A 26,852-nucleotide genomic window follows, 5' to 3' on the forward strand; every position below is an offset into this window, starting at 1 on the left:
TTTATTTGTATTTCTATTCCAAAGAAGGACTGTTCAAACTTTGTATGGAGGGGACACAAGATTGGGAAGGCAGAGAAACAAAGGGCATCTTTGATTCAGATTATTTTTGTCTTGTCATCATCAGACTTCAGTGTGTGTCATCACTAGCAATGTACTCTGCTGAGTTCTGTCATTTCAGCATTTTCATGTTGTCAAAAATGAGACCAGACAGAAGAAGAGTGTATTCTTTCCTGCCAGAACTCACACAACGTTGTAGTTAATGCCTCTGGCAGTCAGGGCTTTAATCAGTTAAATGTAATAGTGGTGATAACGTTAAACCCTTGTATGGCAGCGTACCTGGGCAGCCTAGAGAGCTCTGTGCAACTCTGCATTTGAAAAATCAATCAACTAGGACTGTCTTTTGTCCTGGGCTACTTGGATAGCTGGTATGAACCACCGAGCGTTAGCCTCCTACTTGTTGGGATGACAGTTTTCCTGCAGCCATGCCCACTCTTGACAAAGAATAATTAGGTGCCCTGCAGGTGGCTTGGATGGTTTGCCCTGCTCTCATGAGCGTACGGAATCGAAGAAGTCATGATGGTCGCAGTGGTTCCTCAGAGGAACAGTTAGTTTTTCAAGTAGGACTCTGATTATCTGTAAAGGCCAAACTTTTTCCAGTGACATCACATTCCTATAGTTGCTAGGAAGTAAAGGAGAAAATGGGTTCACTTGCAAAGTTTTGGATTACATGTAAGTTGTCACTTGCAAAGTTTTGGATTACATGTAAGTTGTAAAGAATAGGAGTGTGTGTGTGTGTGTGTGTGTGTGTGTGTGTGTAATATATACACTGTATCATCACCAGAAATGATGCTTGCCATAGACTTTTGGTAGAAAGGAAGTTTCTTTCTCTTCTGGTTGTCTGAATTTTGTTTTCTTTTTTTCTGCTTCCCTCCAGAAGGGAAACAAAAAATTGTGAACATCCATTACATATATACACATATATATGTACACCCACTATGTATGAAATGCCTGTTCATATCCTTTCTGCCCGTATTTCTGTTGAGATTTCTTTTTCTTATTGATTTACAGGATTATTCTGTACAGTCTGGATTCGAATCCTTTGTCAGGTGTATGGTCTGCAATTGTCTTCTCCCAGTTTGTGGCCTGCGTTTTCATTTTCTTTATACACTGCTAACCATATAGGTGTATGTATGTATATTTTCTCTCCTGATTGTGGGTTATATTTCTCTGCTTGTGTGTGTATTTTAAGTTGGATCCTAGACATTGAGAGAATACACACACACACACACACACACACACCCCTATATGGTTTGTAGTGGGAGGTCAAGCTGTTTCTCAATGTCAGGTGGTTAAGTTTTGAAATTTTCTCTCATTCTACTCAAGGGTAGAATGATTGGAGTGTCAATGTTCAATGTTACAGGACAATAACTTTTGTAAAAATGGTTAAAGCAGATAGACCCCAGTCAGTTAATCCACCTCCTTACCAAAACTTGGAGTTATCATGCTACTAACAGTTGCTAACCTACTGGGTAAAAAATCCTATCTCATCGTGATCTTAATTAGCACTTCCAATTGCGAGCAACCTTCAGCATCTTTTCATGTTGCCATTCATCAGGCCTCTTTTGCGAAATGCCTGTTCATACCCTTTCTGCCTATATTTCTGTTGGATTTTCTTTTTGTTATTAACTTATAGGATTATCTTATATAGTCTGGATTCTAATCCTTTGTCTGTTATATGTGCTGCAATTGTCTCCTCCCCGTTTGGCTGTGTTTTCATTTTCTTTATAGTGCCTTTTGATGGACAGGAGTTTCTAATTTTAATATAGTTGCATGTAATTGAATTTATGATTCTTTTCCTTTATAGTTTGCACATTTTGCGTCTTGTTTCAAAGCCCTTCCTTATCCCCAGTCATAACAATTCCACTATTTTCCTATGAAAGTATCAGTTTTCCTTTTCATATACAAGTCTGCAGCTCATTTGTAAGTAACCTTTGCTGTGGTATGGAGTGGAAGTTCAGTTCTTTTTTAATATGAATAACCAGTGGCTCCAGTCCCATGTATTGGGTAACCCCTCCTTTCTCCAGGACTCTGCGCTGGCTTCACTGCACATATATGAAAAGCACGTGACATGCAGATATAGGGCAAGAAAGGCAGTGCAGAGCCCTGGAGAAATGAAGAGATACACAGTAAACGGTGCTGGAGCCGCTGACTATTCCAAGTGGATGTATGCCTTTTTCTGGGCTCTCCTGTTTCATCGATGTTTTTGTCTTTCTGTGCTAATGCCACAATGCATTAATTACTATAGCTTGAGGCTAACTCTTAAAATTGATGAGTCCACTGAGCATGGTGGCTCATGCCTGTAATCCCAGCACTTTGGGAGGCTGAGGTAGGCGGATTATGAGTTCAGGAGTTTGAGACCAGTCTGGCCAACATAGTGAAACCCAGTCTCTACTAAAAATACGAAAAATTAGCCTGGTGTGGTGGTGTGTGCCCCTGTAATCCCAACTACTCGGGAGGCCAAGGCAGGAGAATCACATGAACCCAGGAGGCGGAGGTTGCAGTGAACCAGCGCCGTGGCACTCCAGCCCAGCCTGGGCAACAGTGCAAGACTCCATCTCAGGAAAAAAAAAAAAAAAAAAGGAAAAATTGGTGAGTAAATCTTCATATATTGATTTTTCTCTTCAGGAGTTTCGTGATTCTTTTTGGGCCTTTGCTCATCCATTTGCATTTCAGAATAAGCTTGTCAAATTCTTAGACTAACGTGTTTGGTATTTTGATTGAGGTCCTTGGGTCTGCAGACTAAGGTGGGGAGAATGAGATCTTTAGGATATGAATCTGCCTCTTCAGGAATGTGCGTTCTTGCACTCTCTCTCTTTCTCTCTCTGTTTTCCTTAATGTCTCTCAAATTTTAATAAGTTTTTTCATAAAGAGCTTGTGTACCTTTTGAAATACTCCCCCATGTCATTATTTTTTGTTGTTGTTGCCATTCATATTATAAATGATATCTTTTTCTAGGATTGGATTTTTCTTTATAACTGGTATGTGGAAATGCTATTAATTTTCATGTCTTCATCTTATATTTAATTTACTTTCTAATTTTTAAAAATGAATGTACCATGTATATATTCTTTGTTTTTTCTAAATAGACAGAGTTTTGCTTCTTCTACTCTGTAAAACATTTCTTTCTTTTACTTGTCATATTGCACTAGGATCTCCAGTTCCATTTTAAGTACATGTGGGGATAATACACCCATCTCGTTACTTATTTTAAAGGGAAAACTGCTAACTCTTCATTACCAAAAATGATGCTTGCTTTAGACTTGCGGTAGAAAGGAAGTTTCCTTCTCTTCTGGTTGTCTGAATTTTGTTTTCTTTTTCTTTTTTTGCTTCCCTCCGGGAGGGAAACAAACAATTATCAGAAACTATTTCAGAGCTGAAGAAAACTTCTTAATCTTCTTCTCCTCTACTGTTCCTTGAAAACTTTTTAAAAATTATTGTCAGTCTTCAAATTTTATTAAGTGATTTTTCTGCATCTATTTAACTGTTTATGTGATTCCCACCCCTATATCTGTTAGTGTGGATCATGAGTTCTAGGGAATTATTAATGTTAAACCATCTTTGCATTCCTGGGATGAACATTACTTGGCCACTAAGAATCATCCTTTAAACACCTCCTAGACCAGGATTATTAATTTATTGCTTTTAACTTTGGCCAAACTAGTGGTTTAATTGCTTTTAAGGTTATTTATTCTTTATTGTTATTGTTATAAGATTATTCTTTTTTAAAAACTGGTTAGGTTAATTATATGAAGCTATATTTATTTTTGCACAATCTTTTTCCACCCTTTAACTTGCAGCCTTTGTTCTTATATTTAAAATGTGTGTGAAGTAATATAGTTTTAAAAATATCCAGTTTGGTAGTCTTTATTTTTTAATTGAATTGTTTAGTCCAGTCACATTAAAATAATTATAGTTGAACTTACTTTTACCATTTTGCTATCTGTCTTCTATTTGTCCCATCTTTGTTCCTTTATTTCTAACTTATTTTGCTTTCTTTTTAATTAAAAAAGTACTTTTTAAATCCATTTTTCTCCTCTTTCTGGTTATACAGATTTGTATATTTCATTTCCTGATTAGCCTGGAGATTATAGTATACACCTTGGACTTACTATAGTTCACCTAAATCGCTACTTTTCCACTTCCTGAACAGTAAAATACTTTACAAAACATTAGTCATTTCCCTTTCTCCCAGCTTGGATGCTGTTATATTTTAATTATATATACATTTAAAATGCAGTAGTCACTTTTGTCGCTGTTTAAACATTTGGTGTTAGTGTCACCATGCCCCATGCTTGCCCTCCAGTGCTCTCCATTACTTCTCCATCATCATGCCTCCATCTGGGCTGACTTCTGCTTGAAGGACTTGTATGTTTACTTAGTTTTTTTAATGCTAGTCAACTGGCAGTGAATTGGCTCCATTTTTAAACACTAATAGTTATTGATTGTTGAGTTAGCAATTATATACCTCGTAAAATATAACATTCCATCGTCTTCTGGTTTCTGAAGTTTGCTGAAAAGTCAGCTGTCCGTCTTATTGTTGCACTTTTGAAGGTAATGCAAACGTTTTTACACTGGCTGCTTTTAAGATTTTTTCTTTGGTTTGAAGCTAATTGTGTTATGGTTTGTTGAGGTTTTCTTCATGTTTATTCTGCTTATGGTTTGCTGAACTTCTTGAATTTCTGGATTGCTCTCTGTCATCTATTGGCAAATTCTTGACCCTGGTCCCTTCAAATATTGCTCTGCCTCGTCCAGTCTGTCCTTTCCTCTGGGAGTTGAATTATAGGTAGGTTAGTCCTTTTGACTGTCCTTTGGCTCTCTATTGTTCTTGTTTTCTTTCCATTCCTTTCCCTTTTCTCTACCACAGTTTGGATGTTTTCTGCTGAGCTCTCTGGCAGATCATGGACCTTATTTTCTGATGTGTCCAGTCTGTTACTAAACCCATTCAATGAATCCTTAATTACAAATTTTGTATTTTTCAGTTCTAGAATGCCTGTTTTGTACTTTAATATGTATTTTAATTCTATATTTAAAATTCTTCACTTTCCCACTTCTGTTGCTTGTCTTTTCCTCTTATTATTAAGCGTATCCATCATAATTATTTTACAGCCCTTATCTGCTAACACCAGTATTGTGGACATCTATTCCTCTGCTTGTATTTTCTTCTTTTTTCCCTTCTCTTTATTATTAATTATTAAATACATGTTTTTGCTTTTTGCATGCTTTTAAAATTGTGTTTGCTGGACTTGTGCATAAAGGACTGTAAAACCTCTGGATTGTCATGCTTTTCATCAAAGCAAAAGCTGTCTTTGCCCTTGGTTAGGCATATGGAGTGAGGGGTGAAGGACCTTAGTTTCATGAGGGATTGATCTGGGTCAGGGCTGGCCTGTTATTTTACTAAAACTCAGTCCCTAGTTGGACCTTCCCTTTGAGCATGGTCTTTTGATTGGAAGCTCATGGTCTCTTTCTCCTCAGCCTGTAAACACTTTGGGAGATCCCTTGGTTCTCCCCTTAGAAGGTTTTGAGCTGAGCTCTTTAGCTTTCCACCTCCCCTGTTTCAAAGTCTCCTAAAGTCCTGATGGGAGATGTGACTATGTTTGAAGCAAGGCCTTCTCTCTCTGTCTTTCCGCCCACCTTTCTTCCCACCCATCTCTTAAGTGCCATTAGATTAAGGGAGAATACGCTTTTCCTTTAAGGAGCCCTCGCTTGACTCAGCTCCCTAGGCTCATGAACGCAGCCCCATAGGATAGCAAATTGATTGCGCTTTTGGGGTTCTTCTGATTCGGATCTTTCACACCATCCCCAACAGACCGCCCAGAGCTTCCCTGGCTCCCCTTCCCAGGTGGAGTGGCTTTGGTGGACTGCCACGGTGCTCCCCATCTACACCCAGGATCAGTGAGTGTTGCTGGGCAGCAAAGGGCAGTCTCCACTGTACAGTCCCAGTCCCCCTAGTCCTGGTTGCTTCCACAGCTCTATAACATTTTAAAAGACGAGTTTTGTAATTTTTCTGACTTTTTCCAGTTCCTTCGGGAGTATTGGGCTGCCTCCATTAGTTCGTTTTGCTTGGAAATGAAAGTCCATTCTGAAAACTTGATTGAAATCTTGATTGAAATCTCAGATTTCTGCTTTCTCCTTGCTCATGCTTTCTCCTGTCCTCTATCTTCCTTTGCCCACACATTTCATAAATGCTTATTGCATATTCTAGGCAGGTTGCTTTAAATATCTGCAATCCTGTGGGTCGAGTGTGAGCTTCGTGGTTTTCATCTTTCTGTGGTTTCTTATAACTCTCATGATGACACGGGACCTTGTTTGATGACTTGGTTGATTATTAATTTATATGGGCTGAGCCTGATCTGTTTGACTCCTGAGTGCCTACCTTAGGGATGCTTTTCTCTACTTTTCTCTAAGGGTGGGTGTTTGGGTCTCTGTTGCCTGTAACCTGTTTGACTCCTGAGTGTCTAAATTAGGGATGCTTTTCTCTCCTTTTCTCTAAGGGTGGGTGTTTGGGTTTCTTTTGCCTGGAACCGGGGGGTCTCAGGGCAGCACCACTCAGATCTAGGTCTTTCTAAGGCTTCTCACTCAATTAGGGCCCTTGGGTTGTCAGGGAGGCCCCAGAGGAGCACCAGGAGATCACAGGGGCGTGCGCCTTCTCTGCTAATGCTGCCCACCTTCCCACTGCTTCCTCCAGCCCTGGCTTCCTCTCCTTTTCCTGAGTGCCCCGATTCTCTTTGGATTGCGCCTGCTTGCTAGAGAGGCCATCCAGGAAACTTTGAAACATTGCCATTTATTCAATATCTAGTGTGTCATAGTCCCTTAATCCAGTTTTCTCAAAACAACTGGGTTGATAATGTTTTTGCATAAAGCTACCAGAAAATAAATACAGATAAAAATCTTGAAGATTTAGAAAAAGTAATATTAAAATAGATCCTTAGATAGGTTCTTATCAATATCTGCAAGTGTGCATCCCAATATGGATTCCATCAGTTAGAGGGATTTAAGAGGGGTCACTGTGCGCCAGGCCCAGTGTGGGATCTGGGGCTCACTAATGTTTATATTTCTGCCTTCAATCTGGGAAGCAGCCCTTTTCAGAAAGGTTTGCTGCAATACTCTCTAGGGGACAAAGCTGAGTGAAACTCTAGAGACTTGTCTTATATGCACAGACATCACGTGCACACTTACACCCCAGTCATTTGCGCATGTGGGATCATCACAGTTGTGTGTTTGCCTTTTTCACCTGACCTTGTAAGTGCTTAGCCATATATTGAACTCTTTAATATCATTTTTGGAGAATGGCAGAGTGTCCTACTGTAAAGATACAACCTTCTTCTATTAGGAATTCAGGGCAATTTCATATGAGACTCTGTCTTAAAGAAATAATTAAAATTTTGTTCACAAAGATGTTTAATATAGTGTTTTGAGAACTCAACACACAGGGAAGACTTCTTATGTCTTACATTGAGAAATTCTTTTTTTTTTTTTTTTTTTTGAGACAGAGTCTTGCTCTGTTGCCCAGGCTGGAGTGCAGTGGTGCGATCTCGGCTCACTGCAACCTCCTCCTCCCGGGTTCACGTCATTCTCCTGCCTCAACCTCCCGAGTAGCTGGGACTACAGGGGCCCACCACCATGCCTGGCTAATTTTTTGTATTTTTAGTAGAGATGGGGTTTCACCATGTCAGCCAGGATGGTCTCGATCTCCTGACCTCGTGATCCTCCCGCCTCACCCTCCCAAAGTGCTGGGATTACAGGCGTGAGCCACTGCGCCTGGCCATTAAGAAATTCTTAACCAGCCTCTTAGCTTCCTGAGTTCAGGACTGTGCTGTATAATTTTGAAGCCCTAATGGTGATATGGTCATTTTTTTGCATCTCTTCATTCAAAAACCTCAGTCACCTGGGGAGCGGGTGGGGTGTGTGCTGGACCCTGACCTTGAACTGTCCAGACAAGTTCCTGACCACGTGGAGCTCAAGCTTCCCTGGGGCTTACCTGAATGACCGGCTCGGTGGCCAGCCACGTGCTGTGTATCAGCTGGTGAGCTCTGGGTTCCTGGCTTATCAGAGACTTCAAGTCCTCATTACCTTCTGGGTCTCAGTTTCCCTAATACGTGCAATGACAGGATTGGCCAGGGCTTTCCAACAGAAGTGTTTGCAATGATGGAAATGTTCTGTGTCTCTGCTGCCCAATATGGTAGCCACTAGTCACACTGGCTGCTGGGCACTTGAAATTGACTCCTGTGGTTTAGAAACTGAGTTTTAAATTTTATTACATTCCAATTAATTTAAATTTAAATAAGTAGCCACATGTGGCTGACAGCTGCCTATGGACACTGCCCGTCTAGATGAAGACGATGCTTGTTTAATGGTCTTAAGTGGTCTTTAGAGTCTATTCTGATCCTGACATCCGGTTTTCTCTGCTTGTTTGTATTTATTTGTTTATTTGTTCCTTTATTTCTACCACGACTGCTCTGAGTACCAGGAGCTCCTTTTTGGGATGTCACAGATCACAAACTTCCTTCTCTGTACTGTGTCAATAGGGGCGTTCACCCTGTGGGGAAAGGAATTTGCCTGAACAAGAGACTAAAAAGATAAAATAGGCTGAAGCAGAGAAGCATAAAAGATTGTACTGGCATGAGCTAGTTTTGCAAAACCCATTTAAATAAACTCAGGATATTACCGACCCCACACAGACATTCTATCCTTGACTCTGAAATGTTCCTTTAAACCAGGTTGTGAATTTTTGTCAGGATTAACAATTTACATTTATGATTCTGTTTTCTTTTATAAGTAACTGCTGCTGGTAAATGAGACTAATTATTTGAATTCATGGTACAAATAACGTAATTTAGAGTTACAGAACTCTTGATCCTCTGGGTCTGAGCAAAATAAATGTAGTACCTAATGCTAGAATAGAGCAGGAGTTTTCTTTGAATCTCAAAATATCTGCTTTGTGAAACTGGGTTAAGTTATTTTAGAAACTATAAATAGTCACTTGGTAATTAGGTGTTTGGTTTTATTTGTTCTAATGGAGTGCTTATTACAGTCAGTGCATTTTTACCGCACGGATCAGAAGCTTTTATAGGCCAAGTGATGAGAGACCATCTTCTACATTTCATTTGCTGATTGTGACTCATCACTGATGATCGATAGACTGCTGAACTTTTAAATTCCCGTTTGCTTGTAGAGAAAGAAAATCCTCATCTCTTTTGATAGGTCCTACTCCAAAATTCTGCAGCCATTTTATATAATCATAACCTTACACGATATCGCACAAAGGCAGAGAAATGATTGCGTGGACATGCCTTCCTGTCAAACGTGTATGGAATCTGGCCCGTCGTAGGCTTATCTCTTTCCACCAGGATTCTTCTTCCCTTTTTTCTCGGCAGAGCTTCTTCACGTAGTTCAAATGACATCAGAACTTCATCAGGATGTAAGTTCCTGCAGAAATAGGCCTGTGTCTGGTCAGTAAACACAGAATGTAATGACATTCCCAGAGCATTCACAGGCCAGAGTCTGGTGTCCTCCCCAGCGTCCAGCAGGCTGTGGATGGATGGCATACAGCTGACAAGATTGATACTGCATTAGACATTCCTGGAGGTCCCCGCGGCCGGGGACTGGCACTCGCAGGCCTCCCCCTGCACACGGCTGTCTGTGGAGAGCACAGAGCAATGGGAGGTGGTTTTGTTTTAGTATTTGCCATTTGGAGTCTCGCTTTTAATTTATCCTCACCCTTTAAGAAATAATTGGTAATTTATTTCCTAGAGATCAAATGTTGCTACAAGCCGAAAACTGTTTTATAAATATTTCGGGAAACCTGAATGCCTGGAATTTTCATTGTCATGCTTAAGTCTTCCTCCGTTCCATCCCCCTCCAAAAGCTGGTCCGATTCTTGCCTTGGTGCTGTATGCTATTTGCCTTTTCCATAGGCTCCAATAACAACAGGTACATCTTAAAATTGATGAAAGTTTAACGAATGGCTAGCAAGTGGAGAGACTACATTTATAACAAGATTAATACCTTGGCTCAGGGGACATAACATTTTAGTAAAATCAAAATTTGTATAGTTATCCTAGTGGTGCCTGCAACCTCTGGCTTCCTTATAAAAATGTCTAAATAAAATACTGGCAGCCATCTCCAGCCATTATTTCCATCTGCTCTAGGTGGCCTGACCCGGGACCCGCTCAGGGCGGTGCAGTCTGGGCCGGGGTCTCCAGGGTTTCTGTCGCATCAGCTTGTGCAGCCGTGGAATGCGCACGGGGCACCGAGGCTAGCGGTCCCGTGCTCTAGAGGTTCCTGGGAAAAAAATACAGAGAGAAATAACGCACAAGGGAGCTGGCATTTGGTGGTATTTTACATAAATTCATTCATCATCTATACCTTTTCTCCTTTTAATTACTATACTTCAAAAGGGATCTTGGTATATATTTATTTTTATTTTGTTAATTTTTTTCTTTTTTAAAAAAACTGTAGAGATGGGGTCTGTCTACATTGCACAGGTCGGCCTTGAACTCCTGGCCTCAAGTGATCCTCCCACCTCGGCCTCCCAAAGTGCTGGGATTACAGGCATGACCCACTATGCCTGGCCAATGTTTTTTTCCCCTTTTTGGCAAGGGAAGCCTATTGGGGTAGAAGTTCTGAAGCAAATACTCTGAATGGTTTCTAATTTTAATAGGGGGAGCAACATTTCCTGATCTCATTTATAATATGATATAAAGCTGCTGGCCAGCTGACACTGATCTTAATTTATGATCTATTTAACCTTTGTATTTCCTAGCGACGGCTCGTACCACTCCCCGGTCTCTACACCAGCATGTTTCCGAGGCAGACATGCAGTGTCAGTTCTGGATTCTAGAGGCAAGGGGAGGGTTTTCACGGAGGGGTGGTGCACAGCTCTGTGCCTCCCCGGTCAGCTGGTACGGCACCGCGGTCAGCAGCGAGGGCGTGGTGAGGGCCCTGCAGATTCGTCACGCTGTCCTGGTCCTCTCTCCTCTTTCTGAATTGCAGGACTTTGGGGTCGGATTAGACCCTGCATGTACACAGATGACAATGGAATGGCTTTTTTGGGGGATTTTTATTTTGAGATAAATTTTAGACTTGCTGAAGAGTTGCACAGATAGCACCGAGTTTCTGTAGGTAGTAACACCTCACACTTACCACAACCAGGGTGTTAACGCGGGTACACTGCTGTAAACCTTGCCATCTCTCCTTTGTCTCCTCTAGTGCGATGATCTGAATTTATGTTTCCTCCAGAGTCCTGTGTTGAAACTCTATCCCCATGGTGATGGCATTTGGAGGTGGGGCCTCTGGGCAATGCCTAGGTCAGGGCGGAGCCCTCAGAATGGGATTAGTGTGCCTATAAAAGAGGACTGAGGGAGCTCACTGTCCTCTTCCACCACGTGAGGATGCAGCAAGAAGGTGCTCTCTGTGAACCAGGAAGAGGGCCCTGGCGGTCCCTTGATCTTGGCCTTCACAGCCTCCAGAATGTGCAAGATGAATTTCTGTTGTTTACAGAGCACCCAGTCTAAGGTATTTTATTCCAGCAACCAGAAGGAACTAAGACGTCTAACTTGTGTCAGTTCCTCTTGCCTTGTTTTTTGTGACCTGGACCCTTTCGAAGAATGCTGATCAGGTATTTTGTAGGATGCCTCTCGTTTGGGTTTGCTGATGTTGTCTCATAGAGAGACAGAGGTTGTGTGTTTTTGGTAGGAAGGCACTGAAGTGATGTGCCCCCTTGAGGCATCCTGTCCTAGGGACGTACGTCTGTCAGTTACTGTGATGTTAGCTTGGACACTGGGTATGGTGACTCTTGTGCATTTCCTCTTGGTAATTTAAGGTTTTCCATTGGTAATTAATACCTGGGGGGAGACATTTTGAGACCATCTTGGTTCTGCTCAGGCTTTCACCCACTCATCTTAGTGACCATGGGTGTGTCCTGCCTGTGGCAGTTATTACTGTCCTGTTTCCCTAATGCTTGTATTTCCCTCCTTCCCTTTTCATTTACCAGTGGGAACTGTTCTGTAAGCAAGAGCTGTCTTTTCTTTCCCTTTTATTTATTAGTTTTTCAATTATTCACATCAGCATAGACTCATGGATATTTATTTTAATTTCTGGGGTGTAGTCCAGTGCTGTCTTAATTTTGTTACTCAGATAGCCCCCACTTTGGCTTTTGGGAAGCTGTTGAGTTTGGCTCCTATGTCTTTTGGACCCGCCCATCGTTTTTCTCATGCTTTCCTACTTTCTGGGACCACAGTATGATCCAGTTGTATCTTGTGTTTTCTCTGCCCCAGCCCTGGATTCAGTCATTTCTCCAAGGAGTCTCTGTTCCTTTTAGCTGGAGAATGATGTTTAGCAGCCAAGATCTGAGTGCTGAGTGTGCTCGCTGCTGCTGAGGTGCTGCTTTTCCTGCCCTTCTCAGTGGGAGGAGCTGGGGCAGTATGTATGTCTACTGACCCATGCATCTGTATTTATTTCTGTTTTCTGTCTGCATGCGTGTTAAAAACTACAAGTTCATCTGATGCCTCTAACTTGAATTCAGCACAGCAGGTTTTATTCTAATCTCTGCCTTTCCTCTTTGTAGCTCCCTTCTCCAACATTGAGAAACCTGGCGCTCTTTATCTTCAGTATGTTTGCTTATATGGTGGCTTCTTTTAAAAAGAATCTGGTAAAACCTGTGTCATTGTGTTTCAGCTACTAGATGAAGATGAGGCTTAGTAGGAAAAGCCCTACTTGTGAAGAACAGTATTTCCTATGCTTGCTTGGTGTAAAAAGTTCAATCTACAGAATTCTTCTGTAAACATAGTTAGGAATATAGGGTTGACATTTGGACTCAAATAGTCAGAAAATGAAATCCTTTTGTTTCATTACTTATTTTGTTACTCAGCTTTCACTTTGGCTCTTGGGAAACTGATGGCATGTTTCCAAACGGATATGCCAGCAAATTAACTTATTTATCAGATATCCAATTGTTGCATGTGGAAAACAAAATGAAATAAAGCAAGAAAGACCCTCTACTGTTGTTATGTGAAGAATAACAATTACCTTTAATAGCATTTTCTGCTAATTTAGAGATTTTTTTCTTTTTCTTTAACTCATTTTATTTTCTAACTTCTATTTTTGTGGAATTCGCATCTTATACCTATGTCTGATTCATTATGATTCTTAATTATCTTTGTTGTAAACAGAAATATTGAAAATTCATTTGATGAACCTAAAACCCTTTAAAAGACCTGGTTAAATTTTAACATTAAGGATGATACAGTATTCATGCTATAGAACACAGTCAGAAGTCTTATGAAGTGTTGGAGACTTTAATGGATACTGTGCCATGTAGAATCTGATCACTAGACTCCTGCTTTATCATGTTTTTACTCGAATTGGGTGTCCTGGTGACAAAAGACTATGAAATAGCTGATGGAAATACACCTTTATTGTCAGTTTTCACCAGATGACTGAAAATTGTTGGATATATGCATGAAATGATTAGATCTTATTTTTGGAAGGGAGAGAATATAACCGATTGAAAAATGATTTGGAGTTAATTGTCCTGAAAATTCACCTATTGTATATTAATAGGTTAGGTGTTTCCTAATTCTTTCTTTCTTAAGCATATCTTCCTTTTTCTTACACTCTTTTTGACACAAATTTTTGATTGTGGACGCACACTATAAATCTTGGGATTGGAAAGGCCATAAAGATTGGATTTTTACAACTTCTCCAACAATGTGGAGGAATACCAGTGTCGCATTTGTTCAGAAAGTCCTCATTGGCGCTGATTTGGGCACTGCCTGGTTTGCTACCGTAGAGGCGTATGCTCTGGTGGGGTGAACTGGGCGGGGGATTCACACCCGCCTGGGCCCTGGGCCGTCGGGGGGCTGCCTCGCAGGGCTGCTTCAGCCAGCAGGAGGGTGCAGTGGTGAAGAGGCAGGGCTCTGGGGATTGGAATCTCCACGCTCGACTTTAGGCTTCTACAGCTCACTCGAAATGGGACCTGAGGCAAATTCTTCACCTGCAGTGTGCTGGGTTCCTCACCTGTGATACACGAATTATAATATCGCCTCTCTCCATGAGTTATTGTAAGATTGATTTTATTAATATTTCAAATGTTAACTTTATTATTTATTTATTTTGAGATAGGATCTGACTCTGTTGCCCAGGCTGGAGTGCAGTGGTGTGATCTCAGCTCACTTAACCACCTCCTGAGCAATCCTTGCACCTCAGCCTCCTGAGTGTCTGGGATTACAGGTACCCACCACCACGCCTTGCTGATTTTTGTATGTTTTTGTAGAGACAGTGCTTCACCATGTTGTCCAGACTGGTCTTAAACTTCTGAGCTCAAATGATCCACTCGCCTCAGCCTCCCACAGTGCTGGGATTACAGACATGAGCCACTGCACCCAGCCCAAATGTTAAGTGTATGACATAAAATTCAGGGTTACTTTGCCTGAACAGTTCAGTGTCTCTGATTAATGTGATATCTGTTTCACTGAGAGCCTTCATGTAAATTTAAAACTAGATAGAATTATAGAGCTTCAGAGTTGTACTGACTTGTAGAGGTAAAGGAAAGCCAAAACATTGAGCTCAGTGACGGGGTCAGTCACTTCCTGGTGTCAGAGTCCACCAACAGGCTCTGGCAACTCTTGGATCAAAACCCTTGGCACACAGGTCCTTTGCCCTTAGCCAATGGCAGTTGTCCTGGGCAGAGTTCCCTCAGTGAATCTAGAAACAGCAGTGACTGGAGGTCAGGGGCTTCCATGGACTCACTCGCTTAAAGTTGCCGCCTCTTCCCTCTCTGGGCTTGGGCCCTGATACCTCTCAGAGCTACGCTGCCTCCTGCGGGGGTGGGGGAGGATGCCTTTATTTTCTCTAGGCCAAAGGTTGGACCTCCACATATGTCCATGATGAGGGACGGCAGTCCTCACTTTCAAGACCGAGAAAGTATTTATCTCCCTGGAAAATTGAGGGTTTATTTTGCAGTGGTTTGGAAAATGTGGCTGTAGAGTTAACTAAATAGAATGTTTCCGTGTCACAGAGATTTGTAATTGGTGGGCTTGGTTTGTTTTTATAGTGTTTACTCCTTTTTATCTGCCTTGTGGATTTATGCATTTATTGATAAGTCAGTCAGTCATTTACCTCCCCATTCTTTGGTTTTCGTGTTTCTGTTTATCATCAAGATAAGCAACTGTGGGTTTTCTTCCATCGAAGCACCTACCACAGGTGATGATTTTAGTGGTATGACTGCCATGGTCACCTCGACCATTCCGAGGACTCTAAACATGTTTCTTGTCCAACAGTGCTTTAATTTGAAAGGAAGCCTGAATTGAGCAGCATTCGTGTCTGTGGTAGACCAGGGAGGCAGGGCTCCCCTCTGTTTTCAGGTCCGCTTTGCTGGATGTGCAGGAGGACTGCCCCGTTCCACTCCCTCAAGGGTGGCTCGATCGTGGACTTGGTTTGGCTAATGAGCGTGGGCTGGAGTGGCATGTGGTACTCCTTGGTGGATGTGTGTGCACACCAGCTCGTGGTTCTCCTCCCTATGTGGTACTGGGACAGCTGTGGGACAGGATGGGCGCAGCTGGTGGCACCAAACTTGCACGAACCAAGGCCGCTGCTGGGGCTAGCCCAGACCCGTAGTGGGTTTGGTGGTGGTTGTTACTCCAGAGCGTCACAGCCATCCTGACTAGTACAGCGCGGAGTGTGTCTCTATGTCCTGGAGCTTGGGGAGAGTCCTGGCTGAAGTCCAGGCTTTGAAGAATGTTGACTTAATCTTGAATACCCACCTGCCCCTCGAGTGCTGTGTCCTTAGGCGAGTTCCGTAACCTCCCTCTCTGCTGCTTCATCGACACACCATTTGGTCTTCCTTAGGTTTGCTGTGAGGAGTAAATGAGATAATGCATGTAAAGCACCTGGCCCAGTGCCAGGCATATGTAGCTAATATGCTGTGTTCCTACCCAGCTAGACCTTTTGATAGTCCATTGGCATAAGGTCACCTACAAAACGGTCCAGAAGCTGTTTTTCTCTGGGGTATTTGCTTTTTGATAAAAAAGGAAATAAATGATCACATAATTGTTTTGTTTTGCCTTAGTCAGTGAAGAATGTGGCTCACGTATGCCAGAGGTGTGATGTGAGTCGTCCCTCCCTGAGGAAGGCTGCAGCTGAGGTTGGGAGTAAATTTTTTCCCGTGTGAAGAGGGGTGACTGGGGATGGGGCTGCCTCCCTTCCTAAATTTCTGTGCTCCCTGTTGGTGTAATTAACTTAGGCCAAACCACACGTGGTGATTCAGGGGCTTCTCCCTTTATTCTTTTCCTTAAAATCAAGTTACATTTTTTTTTTAAGCAATAAACTTTAGAACAAAATGAGGAATAGAGAACAAGATGTCGAGACAAGCCTTAGAGAGGCAGCTGTTAAAAGCAGCCGGACCCAAACAGAACGTAAAAATGCATGTAGTCCAGAGATGCACTTTTTCTTTTTACGGCTCTACCCCATATTTCATTTATATTTAAAACTGAGTTGACGAATATGAATACAGATATTTAGAGTTATTGTAAAGTCATATTTGTTTATGTGCGCGGTCCGGTTTCCAGGCCATATCTTACAGTTTAAAAGGGAGACCAGTTAATGGTTTCGCCCACAGTGCTTGGATTTTTTTTTTTTTTATTATCCTCCAGCTCCTATTCTTCAGGTGTGCAGCTATTTTAGTATTATGAAGAATGATGGATGATGCAGGAAAGTTTCTTTGGAAGCACTTCTGATATTGTGCAATGCACTTGGGGGTCAGCTACACTTGGCTGATGCATGATTTATCCGATGTCCCTGCCACTTCCCGAGATAAAGCTGCTGCTTTATCAAAAATGCCAGCAACTGTGATTTAGAATTTATAAACCTCCATTTTCAAATAATTGTTCTGATTACTTTCTGCCTTGGCAATAAAATGATAAAGGTAATTGCACACAAATGTGAGATAGCACCAAAATACAATAAAATTAACCTGAATTAGCTTGACTTGTCGATGAGAAGTATTTATGAAATGTGGTGTTGCAATAAGGGAGGGAGTGTGATATTATGGCTGGAAGGTGAGTTATTGCCTTAATGTAATACTCTTTGAAATTTAAAAAAGAGACTGTTTCTGTTGAGGGTGATTGTGCTTTTGAAATTAAGTTGAAGTGATTCTTATAATTGGCAACAATAATGCATTTTGAAGGTAATATCTTTTATTGTGTTATGCCTACTTGCATTACCTTTTATTTAGCTGTTTCTGGCTTCAGCTTTTCTAATACTCAGGTAGAAGCAGACTTGGAATTCTGTCGGATCCAGGGGCTGAAATGTTTTATTCTCTTTGTAGCAATGCCCCTGGTCTGAATGTTACAGACTTTTTCCTCCTACATTTGATTAAATTGTTTAGATATCAAAGGTTAAATATTATAGCTAGTTAATTTTTTTTTTTTTTTTTTTTTTTTTAGTTTAAGGGAGGTTTTAGAAATGTGTTTTGTTTCCCCATCTTTGTGTGGACTGGGAACATCTCATTGTAGCCTGATGGTTTCAACAGGATCAGATTGGAGCTCCCTGTCTGATACCCGTAGTTTGTAATCTGCCTTTACTTTCCTGAAATGAAATTCCTGGATGATATGCATCTACGTGTACTATTTAAATGAAAAACTTTAGGAGCAGTCATTTATAATAAGATAATATGCCTTCAGAACAGGAACGCCTGGGCAGGACTCTGCTAGCAGACACAATGCGGCAAGCAGGTGTATGTACCTGGAACGCAGCAGCTGCAAATGGAGACTGAGACGGTTTTGTTTATTGGACATTCATCATCTGGTCAACGTTGACACTGGTGATATAATTTTTCCAAAATGGTGGACAGTTTTTGTAAAGTTTCAAAGAAAATGAAGTTCACCTTTCCGTTGAGTTACAGGATAGTTGCATTCTTAGAAAACTTTGTGCAGAGAAAACCTGCAGAAAATTTTGTGTTTGCGTGTAAATGGAACTATAGTTTAGGGTCTCATGGATTTTAGACTTGAATGTGTTGCAGGACATTTGAAAGTGACACAGGTTGCAGGACGACACTGTTGTTTATGACGGGAGAACATTCTGCGTTCTTGATTCCCCCCCTTTAAATGTCGATACCTCCCACAACCATTGTGACAACTGAAAAGCGCCTTCAAATTCTGAATACTCCCCTTTGAGAAGGACTAGAGAGGATGCTCTCCAGAACATCCTCCCCTGGCCAGATTGTGATTAGATCAGGGGCTTCCCAGCACCCTCCTGCTCAGAGAGCCTGCGCCACCTCCGACACCACCATGGGAAGCCTGAGGTGTTGGTTCCCACTGTTGCCTGGGGATCCATTTCCAAATGGGTGGGGAGAGAAATGTCATCAAAGCTGAGAGTCCTTGAGTCCTTGGTAATTGATTGTACCGTAGTGCCCTCCACCACCTTTGGAACCTGATTTTGTCTAGCCTAGGTTTGTGTCAATGTGGTAGGGTTTTTTTTTCTGACTTGGTAATAAAGTTTTTAGTATTAGTGACTCGTAGGATATCTAACAAAGATGAAGTTTTGGAAACTAAGGCCACATTTGGAAAGTGTTATAGACTTAAAATTGCAGTGTGTGTGTTTCCGCCTGTTGACTTTGGGAGTACAGCACTGGTCTGCTGTTTTCCCAAGGAGAATGAAGTATTGGGAAAGAATTGCCCAGGAAAAATATAACTAGTCGGATTTTTTCCAGAAATAATAAGTGGAATTGAGAAAATTGAAGTGAAACAAGATTGTGTGGTAGATAAATATCTCTTTTAGTCCCCCAACCCCGCTTTTATTTTCTAGGCTATTGATAAACTGTATATTATTATCATAGCTTACTTTGACTCTTGGTTTGTAAAAATGCAAGTATGATACAGGCTTTATGATTAGCCTAGTGTGAAATTACATGTTGAAATAGAGGACTGACAACATATCAAATAATCTGTGTATTTTAATATTATGTGATAAATATATAAAGTAAAAACTGAGATTCCATTTCTTCCAACATTTTGACTTCAGGCTGAATTTTAGGGGTCATAAAATTATGGAGCTCAGCTACATGGGGGTTCTTTGTGAGGAAGCTGGACTTTTCCTTCTTTAAAAATGGTTGAGTTACTTTCTGTCTGCATCTGCTACATCCAGTATCTCAAGTCTTTGCTTGTGTATTGGACATTCGTCATCTGGTCAGCATGGATATTGGTGACATAATTTTCCCAAGACGGTAGACAGCTTTTGTAAAGTTTCAAAGGAAATTAAAGTTCAAGAACAAGCTAAGGAAGTTTTTTGGCTTGTTCTTGCTCGTGGTGTCTGACTTCCATGTTTGCCTGGTTCTGTGATTATACTGGGCATCCTATTTGAGAGATTGCGCATTATTCATGAGAGCAGTGTGAAGCCTCAGGGGATTGTGCTTGTCCCTGGTGTAGTTTGATCCCGTCGGTCAGGTGCTGAGCACACCAACGGGCTTCGTGAATTGCTTAGATGGCCACGAGCTGAGACCTGCAGAGTGGTCTCTCATTTGCAGTTGCTATTTTTTTTTTTTTTTTTTTTGCAGCATTTCCTCACTAGGCCAGTGGTTCTCAACTGGGGGCAGTTTTGTTCCCCAGGGGAACTGTCATGGTAGACATTTGTGCTTGTTGCAACTGAGGGGGTGCTGCCGGCATCCAGTGGGTGGAGACCAGGGATGCCAGTGAACGTCCCACAACACATGGGCTAGCCCCGCAATAAGGAGGAATTCTCCTTCCTGCAGGGTCGGTGCTGTCGTGGTTGAGACAGTTCACTGGTCTCTGTAGAACTTGTTTAAAGCCCAACTGGTCCCTGGCCCCACCCCAGATTTCCCTGCCTACACTTGGTTCATCCGTGGCATCCCATCCTCTTTGTCAGGATTCTCTTGGTGCCATCTTGGACTCCTTCTTCTCTTGTGTCTTTCACCCCACAGCAAAAGAGTTTTCCATTTCTGTGGGGTTTCCAAGCGTCCCACACCTCCCCTTGCAGCCACATCCTTAGGGCTGGTGAAATAGCCGTTCAGTCATCTCACTGGCTCCAGGTTGTTCTCCAGGCATCCAGTGGGCATTGATGCTCATGCCCAGCACTGGTGGCTGCCTTGCTGCTGTTGTAGATGTCCAAGTCCTGAGCCCTCGGACTGCTTTCAAAGCCCCAGACACCCTACCCTGGTCCTCCTGTCTCACCTTCCTATAATCCGCTCTATCCAGAAGAGTCCACTTGCCTTTTGTACAACTACATCACAGTTTTCTTTTCTCTGCCTTTGCACACTCTGTTTTTTCAACGTACCAATACCTTCTTAATCTACCCCCTTTGAACTCCTAACCATTGTTCTAAGCTGCTCCTCCTGTGAAGCTTTTCTTAGTCCTTGGATTTGGATGTTGTCTTCAGGGCATCTTCTCTGGGTTTCTTTGAGATCAACACAATACAGTCAAGGCTGTGGGCCCTGAACCCATACTGGATAGGATCCCAGTCTTCACTCTGCCACTTAGGGGCCGTGTGTCCACGACCAGGTTACTCAAGATCCCCAAACCTCAGTTTCCCTGTCTCTAAAGGGGGGTTCCAGTGCTGTGTTATGATCCTTTGCCAGGCTACAGTGGAGAGCTAGGTGAAGCTGTACCCATGAGGACCAGGTGAGATAGGGCTGGTGTAGTGTTGAAGGGTGTCTGTGAGCTGTCAGGCAGGTGATGCTGGAGCCAGCCTCTCCAGGGTGGCGTGCATGGTGCTGCAGCCTCTGCACTTATCCCACATCCTTGGGTTTGGCTTCCAGACGGATGTGAAGCTCCCCTCTGGAGCATGTAGATGGAGGACGAGGCCTCTTGGGCCAGGGTGGCCTGGAGACACGGCAGTGGTCTTGTCCGATGGCACACAGACATTTCCCAGTTTGGTGCGGACTGCCTGGTGCACAGCCATCCTACGGCATCAGAGCAGGCTGCGGAGCCAGGGCCAGGGTCCCCTGGGGAGCAATGGCCCTGCTGGAGGAGATCTGGTTTTCAGTCCCTGTCCACAGAGGAGACAGGGGTGCCCAGAAGTGAGCTCTGCGGTATATAGGAAGTCCTAGTTCCGACACTGGGGGAGGAATGTCCTGAGAGTGGGCCTGAGATGGGGATTTATGAGCTGAGCTGTGGGAAGCAGGCTTGCAGAGCCTCTGGTGAGTGGGCCAAAATGACAAATGGATTCTGTGCAACTTTTTATTGTCCAGCCTCACGCTGTATTTCTTCGCGCGCTGCTGTGTTTGCCAGGGCTTTGATTGTATTAGTTACTTGTGAGACGGAGAAACCTTTCAGCCTCCCAAAATAAATATGGATCTGCTTTCAATATGTTTTAGCTGTTAAACTTCAGCAGCTAGCAAACAAGCCGAAAGCTTTTGTTCTCATTCTGCCACAGGTTTACAGAGTTTGAATCCCAGATAAAACATGGACCAAGCCACTAAACTCTGGGTGGGATACTAGGTCCTTTGCAGGGAGGTGACGTCCTTTATTCTGTGACGTTTTTGTTTTTGAGGAATCTCCCATTTCCTGCTCTCACCAAGTTAGTTTTCTCTCTTAGGTGGGGCTCCCTTGTTCTTAGGGACCTCTGGTGCAGCCCAGTAGCAGTTCTCAGCCTATGGATCCTAGCCCATAGGTAGACAGATGCAGCGGGGCAGGGCCAGCCCTGTTGCGGAGTAAAAAGCCCCCTTGCAGGTGGTTCTGATGGCCACACCCCTTCAGCCCTCCTGGAAGCCGCCATGGAGATAGCTTTCACATACCTGGCGACACCTGGCAGGTCCTAGAAGGTGTGGATGAAGGTGGTGTGTACCAGGGGTTGGTAGGGGAAGGAGGAAGAGAAGAGTCGTAGGGCTGGAAAAAGAGAAAGAAGTTGAAAAACAGTGTGTTTGTCAATTGAGAAAACTGGTTTTACACTTAGAAGTTGAAGGTGGAGTACATCAAGGTAAGTGGGTGCTGACCTCTCTGATATACAACAGATTTAATTTTTCTTTTTCTTTTTCTGTTTTTTGAGACGGAGTTTTGCTCTTGTTGTCCAGGCTAGAGTGCAGTGGCGCGATCTCGGCTTACTGCAACCTCTGCCTCCTGGGTTCAAGTGATTCTCCTGCTTCAGCCTCCCAGGTGGCTGGGATTATAGGCGCCCGCCACACGCCCGGCAGGTTTTTTGTATTTGTAGTAGAGACATGGTTTCACCATGTTGGCCAGGCTGGTCTTGAGCTCCTGATCTCAGGTGATCCGCCCACCTCGGCCTCCCAAAGTGCTGGGATTACAGGCATGAGCCACCAGGCCTGGCCAGATTTAGTTAATTTGGAAAACCTCACTAAATAAACAGCTCAGGTCAGGTTGCTTACTTGATTGAAAAAAAAAAAGCAAAGGTAGTATTTTCTGTCATGAAGGTTTGTGGATATTGCTAATCACTTATTTGAAAGAAATAAATGAAATTCAGTAAGATCAAATAACTTGGCAGTTATTTGAAGGAAGCAGCTCTTTTCTGCTGGGCTGTGACTTTCAGGAGCAGTTGCGTCATTTCCAGGTGAAGCCAAGAGCCCTTGCCATCACCTGGCTCCACCAGGGTTTTCTGTGTGTTTTTCTTTTGGGTTGAAATTTTCCCTTTTAGCTGCATGAGATGTTTATTATTGCTACTCAGAAGTGCCTGGAATCTATATTGCTGTAAGGTGTAGGATGACGTTTCCTTTCATGATGGTTTTATTTTTATTGCGTTTGCATAGAGCACTGCCACCGTTCACAGGATGCCCACAATAGTCCCGCCCCTTGAGACCACATGCAGGATTGCACCTTCCACGCCCAGCACACGCCAGGCCCTGCACACGGTTCCTCCGCGCATTAGTGTAGTTGGGCTCCTTCTCTGTGTGTGCCTGGCACATTTGGATTTCCTTGTGTCCTTGTGCCCTTTCTATAGAAAAAGGTGGTTTTTTTTCAAGTAGAAAATAGTTTGCAGTAATGGTAATTATTTTGTAGTTCCAAGTTGTTTAGAATTGAAAGAATTCCTAAATCTTGAGTTAAAATTCTAGTGTAGGATGACTAAGAAAGACGTGCTGCGGTTACGTGTATTTTCCAGTTTAACCAGAGGTGACTTTAGACAAGTAATTCTGTTCTGCCAATTTATTTCTCTAAGTGATGTCAAATTAGCTTTTTCATGGGATTCTGGGATATGGAGTTGCTTGGTCCATTTAAATCTATATATGTAATTTTTTTAAAAACTAAATCTAACTTCTGGGTTTTAAAAAGCGTCTCCTGTCCACCAGCTTTTGAGAAAAGTCCCATGAATTGGATGACACCAAGTGGCTCTGTGTCTGGAATTGGTGGGTTCTTGGTCTCACTGACTTCAAGAATGAAGCCGCGGACCCTCGTGGTGAGTGTTACAGTTCTTAAAGATGGTGTGTCCAGAGTTTGTTCCTTCAGATGTTCAGATGTGTCTGGAGCTTCTTCCTTCTGGTGGGTTCATGGTCTCGCTGTCAGGAGTGAAGCTGCAGACCTTCATGGTGAGTGTTACAGCTCTTAAAGGCAGCGCGTCTGGAGTTGTTCATTCTTCCTAGTGGGTTTTTGGTCTCACTGGCTTCAGGAGTGAAACTGCAGACCTTCATGGTGAGTGTTACAGCTTATAAAGGCAGCGTGGACCCAAAGAGTGAGCAGCAGCAAGGTTTATTGCAAAGAGTGAAAGAACAAAGCTTCCACAGTGTGGAAGGGGACCCTAGCGGGTTGCCACTGCTGGCTCAGGCATTCTGCTTTTTTTCCCTTCTCTGCCCCACCCACATCCTGCTGATTGGTCCATTTTACAGAGAGCTGATTGGTGCTTTTACAATCCTTGAGCTAGACACAGAGTCAGAGAGTGCTAGTTAGCTAGATATAGAGTTAGCTAGATACAGAGTACCAGTTGGTGCTTTTATAAACTTTGAGCTAGACACAGAGTACTGATTGGTGTATTTACAAACCTTGAGCTAGACACAGAGTGCTGATTGGTGCATTTACAATCCTTGAGCTAGACACAGAGTCACAGAGTGCTAGTCCTCCAGGTCTCCACTAGGTTAGCTAGATACAGAGTACCAATTGGTGTATTCACAAACCCTGAGCTAGACACAGTGCTGATTGGTGCCCCTACCATCCTCCAGCTAGATATAAAAGTTCTCCAAGTCCCCATCCAGTTCAGGAGCCCTGCTGGCTTCACCCAGTGGATCCTGCACCAGGGCTGTAGGCGGAGCTGCCCGCCCGCCAGTCCTGAGCCGCGCCTGCACTCCTCAGCCCTTGGGCTGTCCATAGGCCTGGGCGCCAGGGAGCAGGGGGTGGCACCTGTCGGGGAGGCTGAGGCTGCGCGAAAGCCCACCGCAGTGGGAGGAGCTCAGACATGGCGGGCTGCAGGTCCCGAACCCTGCCGTACGGGGAAGCAGCTAAGGCCCGGCGAGAATTGAGTGCGGCACCAGCGGGCCGGCACTGCTGGGGGACCCAGGCAACCTCCACAGCTGCTGGCCCACGTGCTAAGCCCCTCACTGCCCGGGCGGTGGTGCCCGCCGGCCTCTGTGTGTGCGGGGCCTGTCGAAACTCACCTCGCCCTCCACACCTTTCTGAAAGCAGAGGGAGGGGCTCCTACGGTGCTGTGGTGGGCTGAAGGGCTCCTTAAGCGCTGCCAGAGTGGACGCTGAGGCCGAGGAGGCGCTGAGAGTGAGGGCTGCTAGCACATTGTCAGCTCTCAGCTGCGGCACCAGAATGAAAGGAAGAGCAGCAGAGGCTTGAGGCACCCACCTGGGGGCTGTTTCCCAGTGCCGGGCAGAATCCTGGGGTCAGGGTTGGAGGGCCCTAACGCCAGATTGGAGGTGGGAGCATGGTGAGGTTGCTGTGCTAGGATGCACAGTGTCCAGCTGGGGTCCTGGAGCAGCCCGAGTTCTTCCTTCAGGGCGCTGTCCTCTGCCTGACGAGTCCTGTTCCCTGTCTCCTCGGGAGAACACCAGTACCAGGACACCAGGAGTTGCCAGGTGGGGGCATCTAAGGAAAGGAAATGTTCATGGGATGCACCACAGAGATGACCCTTTGGAGAATATGATTGGGTATTTTGTAGAGGCTAAACTGTAACATAGTTGTGAGAAATATGTGGTTTTGTAGGAAATCACACACGTTGGGGAAAACGCTGGAATGACACGTGATGCTGGAAGATGTCGAACAGCTGGGAGGACTGAATCGCTGCAGAGCCACACCTGATGGTGGGAATGCGTTGAGGGCCTGCAGGTGCCCTTGAGGAAGGGTTTTGGTGGATGACAAATATGATAGGAACCACGTGTCTTGGGGAAAACGTTGGAATTGATGAGAATGGATACTGTATTGGCTCTGTTGGAAATTATGGCTGACAGATCTAAAGCTCTGTCATGAATCAGGGGCTTGCTGGTTATTTCAGTTAGTTTAGTAATTTTATTGATCTGTAACAGATATGTGTCAAGAAAGAATTTTAGGAAGTTGTTAGAAGTGTACATATTCTTGAAAATAACAATTCATAAGAAATAGATGATGGATTTAGATACAGAATAAGGGCAGGAAGATAAATGAAACCAGTATGCCAGATGCAGGCACATGCTTCCCATGATGGGAACCTCATATACCAGACGCAGCCAGCTGCAGCCATGTGCTTCCTGTGATGGGAACCCCGTATAGCAGACGCAGGCATTAGACGCAGGCACGTGCTTCATGCAGTAGGAACCCCGTATACCAGACGCAGCCACGTGCTGCTTGTAATGGGAAATATCTTGGAATACTCCAGGAGTTAAGCAGTGAACTTCTTAGTGGTCAGAGCACTGATGGGACCCAAAGTAGCTGCTTTAAGCCAGCATCAAGGTTCTGGGTTGTGTGTTTTGTTTAACACAGCCGTATTCACCTGGCCATCAGTTTTTTATAGTGAGGAGACCTTCCCAGGGCTATTTGGGGATCAGATGAGGGGCCTAGCGTATACTAAAGGCAGAGCTCTGAATAGGTTAACAGGAGCCCTAGATCCCACTAGAGCTGGGACTAGTTTTATCTGTGCAGGCCTAGAGCCCCCCTATTCAAAGTCGCGTTTGGGCTAGCAGCATCACCTGGGCCTACCCACTCCTGCTGTCTCGGAATCTGCTTTGCACAAGCTCCCAGCACTGGCCGCTGTGGAGGGAATGGCGCTGTCTCGCGGTGCCTTCTCCCCAAGGCTGGCTGCTGCTCTTCCTTGGGTCTGAGTCTGGCTGTCCTCTTTTCAGGTCGAGGATTTAAAGCCTCCTGGCTCAGGGCTCAGTCCTGGGTGTGTGGCTGGCCAAGAAAGGGCAGTGAATTCAATTTGCTAAGTGTCTGCCCTGCAGATGCAGGATGCTGGGGACGGGGGACACAGAAAGAAACAGGCCCTGATTCTGCCCTCGCATGTGGTGGAGTAGGGACAGCGAGGTGTTGGCAGCCATCCCTGCTTTGCTTGACCTGAGCTGTCATTCCCTCAGCGATCAGTTCACCTGTTTGCGGACTGCCTGTAGCATTACTTGCTTCTTGTTTTCTTTATATCAACTTATTTTTAAACACCCGCTTCAACTTTTTCCTAAGGAATTGCAGTGAGAACAAGTGTTTGCTATGCTCATTTTATTTATTCTGTTACATGTTAATTTAAATCTATAGTTAATAAACTAGAATCTCAACTAATCTCACCACCAGAGGTGTGTTCAACACCCTAGAGTCAGACCATCTCTTCCCTGTGACTTCCCTACCACAGGGCTCTGGAAGGGTCGTTCTCATGCCTTTGAGCTTCGGGTCTCTCATCAACAGAGAAATGGACTCTGTCTCATTTGCAGGGAGGGC

The 26,852-nt window shown here is 43.8% G+C and overlaps 1 protein-coding gene across 3 annotated transcripts in view; it reads left to right on the top strand.

The window, feature by feature from the left end:
* Positions 1-26,852, top strand: part of MGMT (O-6-methylguanine-DNA methyltransferase) — a 291,371-nt gene that overhangs the window by 20,194 nt on the left and 244,325 nt on the right. The window contains exon 2 of one of the 3 annotated variants that reach the window (XM_007964429.3): positions 23,309-23,415. The exons of the other annotated variants lie outside the window; for them this stretch is intronic. Coding sequence (XP_007962620.1) covers positions 23,326-23,415 — 90 coding nt within the window. The 5' untranslated portion in view covers positions 23,309-23,325. The remainder of the gene's footprint in view (positions 1-23,308; positions 23,416-26,852) is intronic. 3 annotated transcript variants of the gene reach the window in all.

Source organism: Chlorocebus sabaeus, chromosome 9 (genome assembly GCF_047675955.1).
Source record: "Chlorocebus sabaeus isolate Y175 chromosome 9, mChlSab1.0.hap1, whole genome shotgun sequence".
NCBI classification, from domain to species: domain Eukaryota; kingdom Metazoa; phylum Chordata; class Mammalia; order Primates; family Cercopithecidae; genus Chlorocebus; species Chlorocebus sabaeus.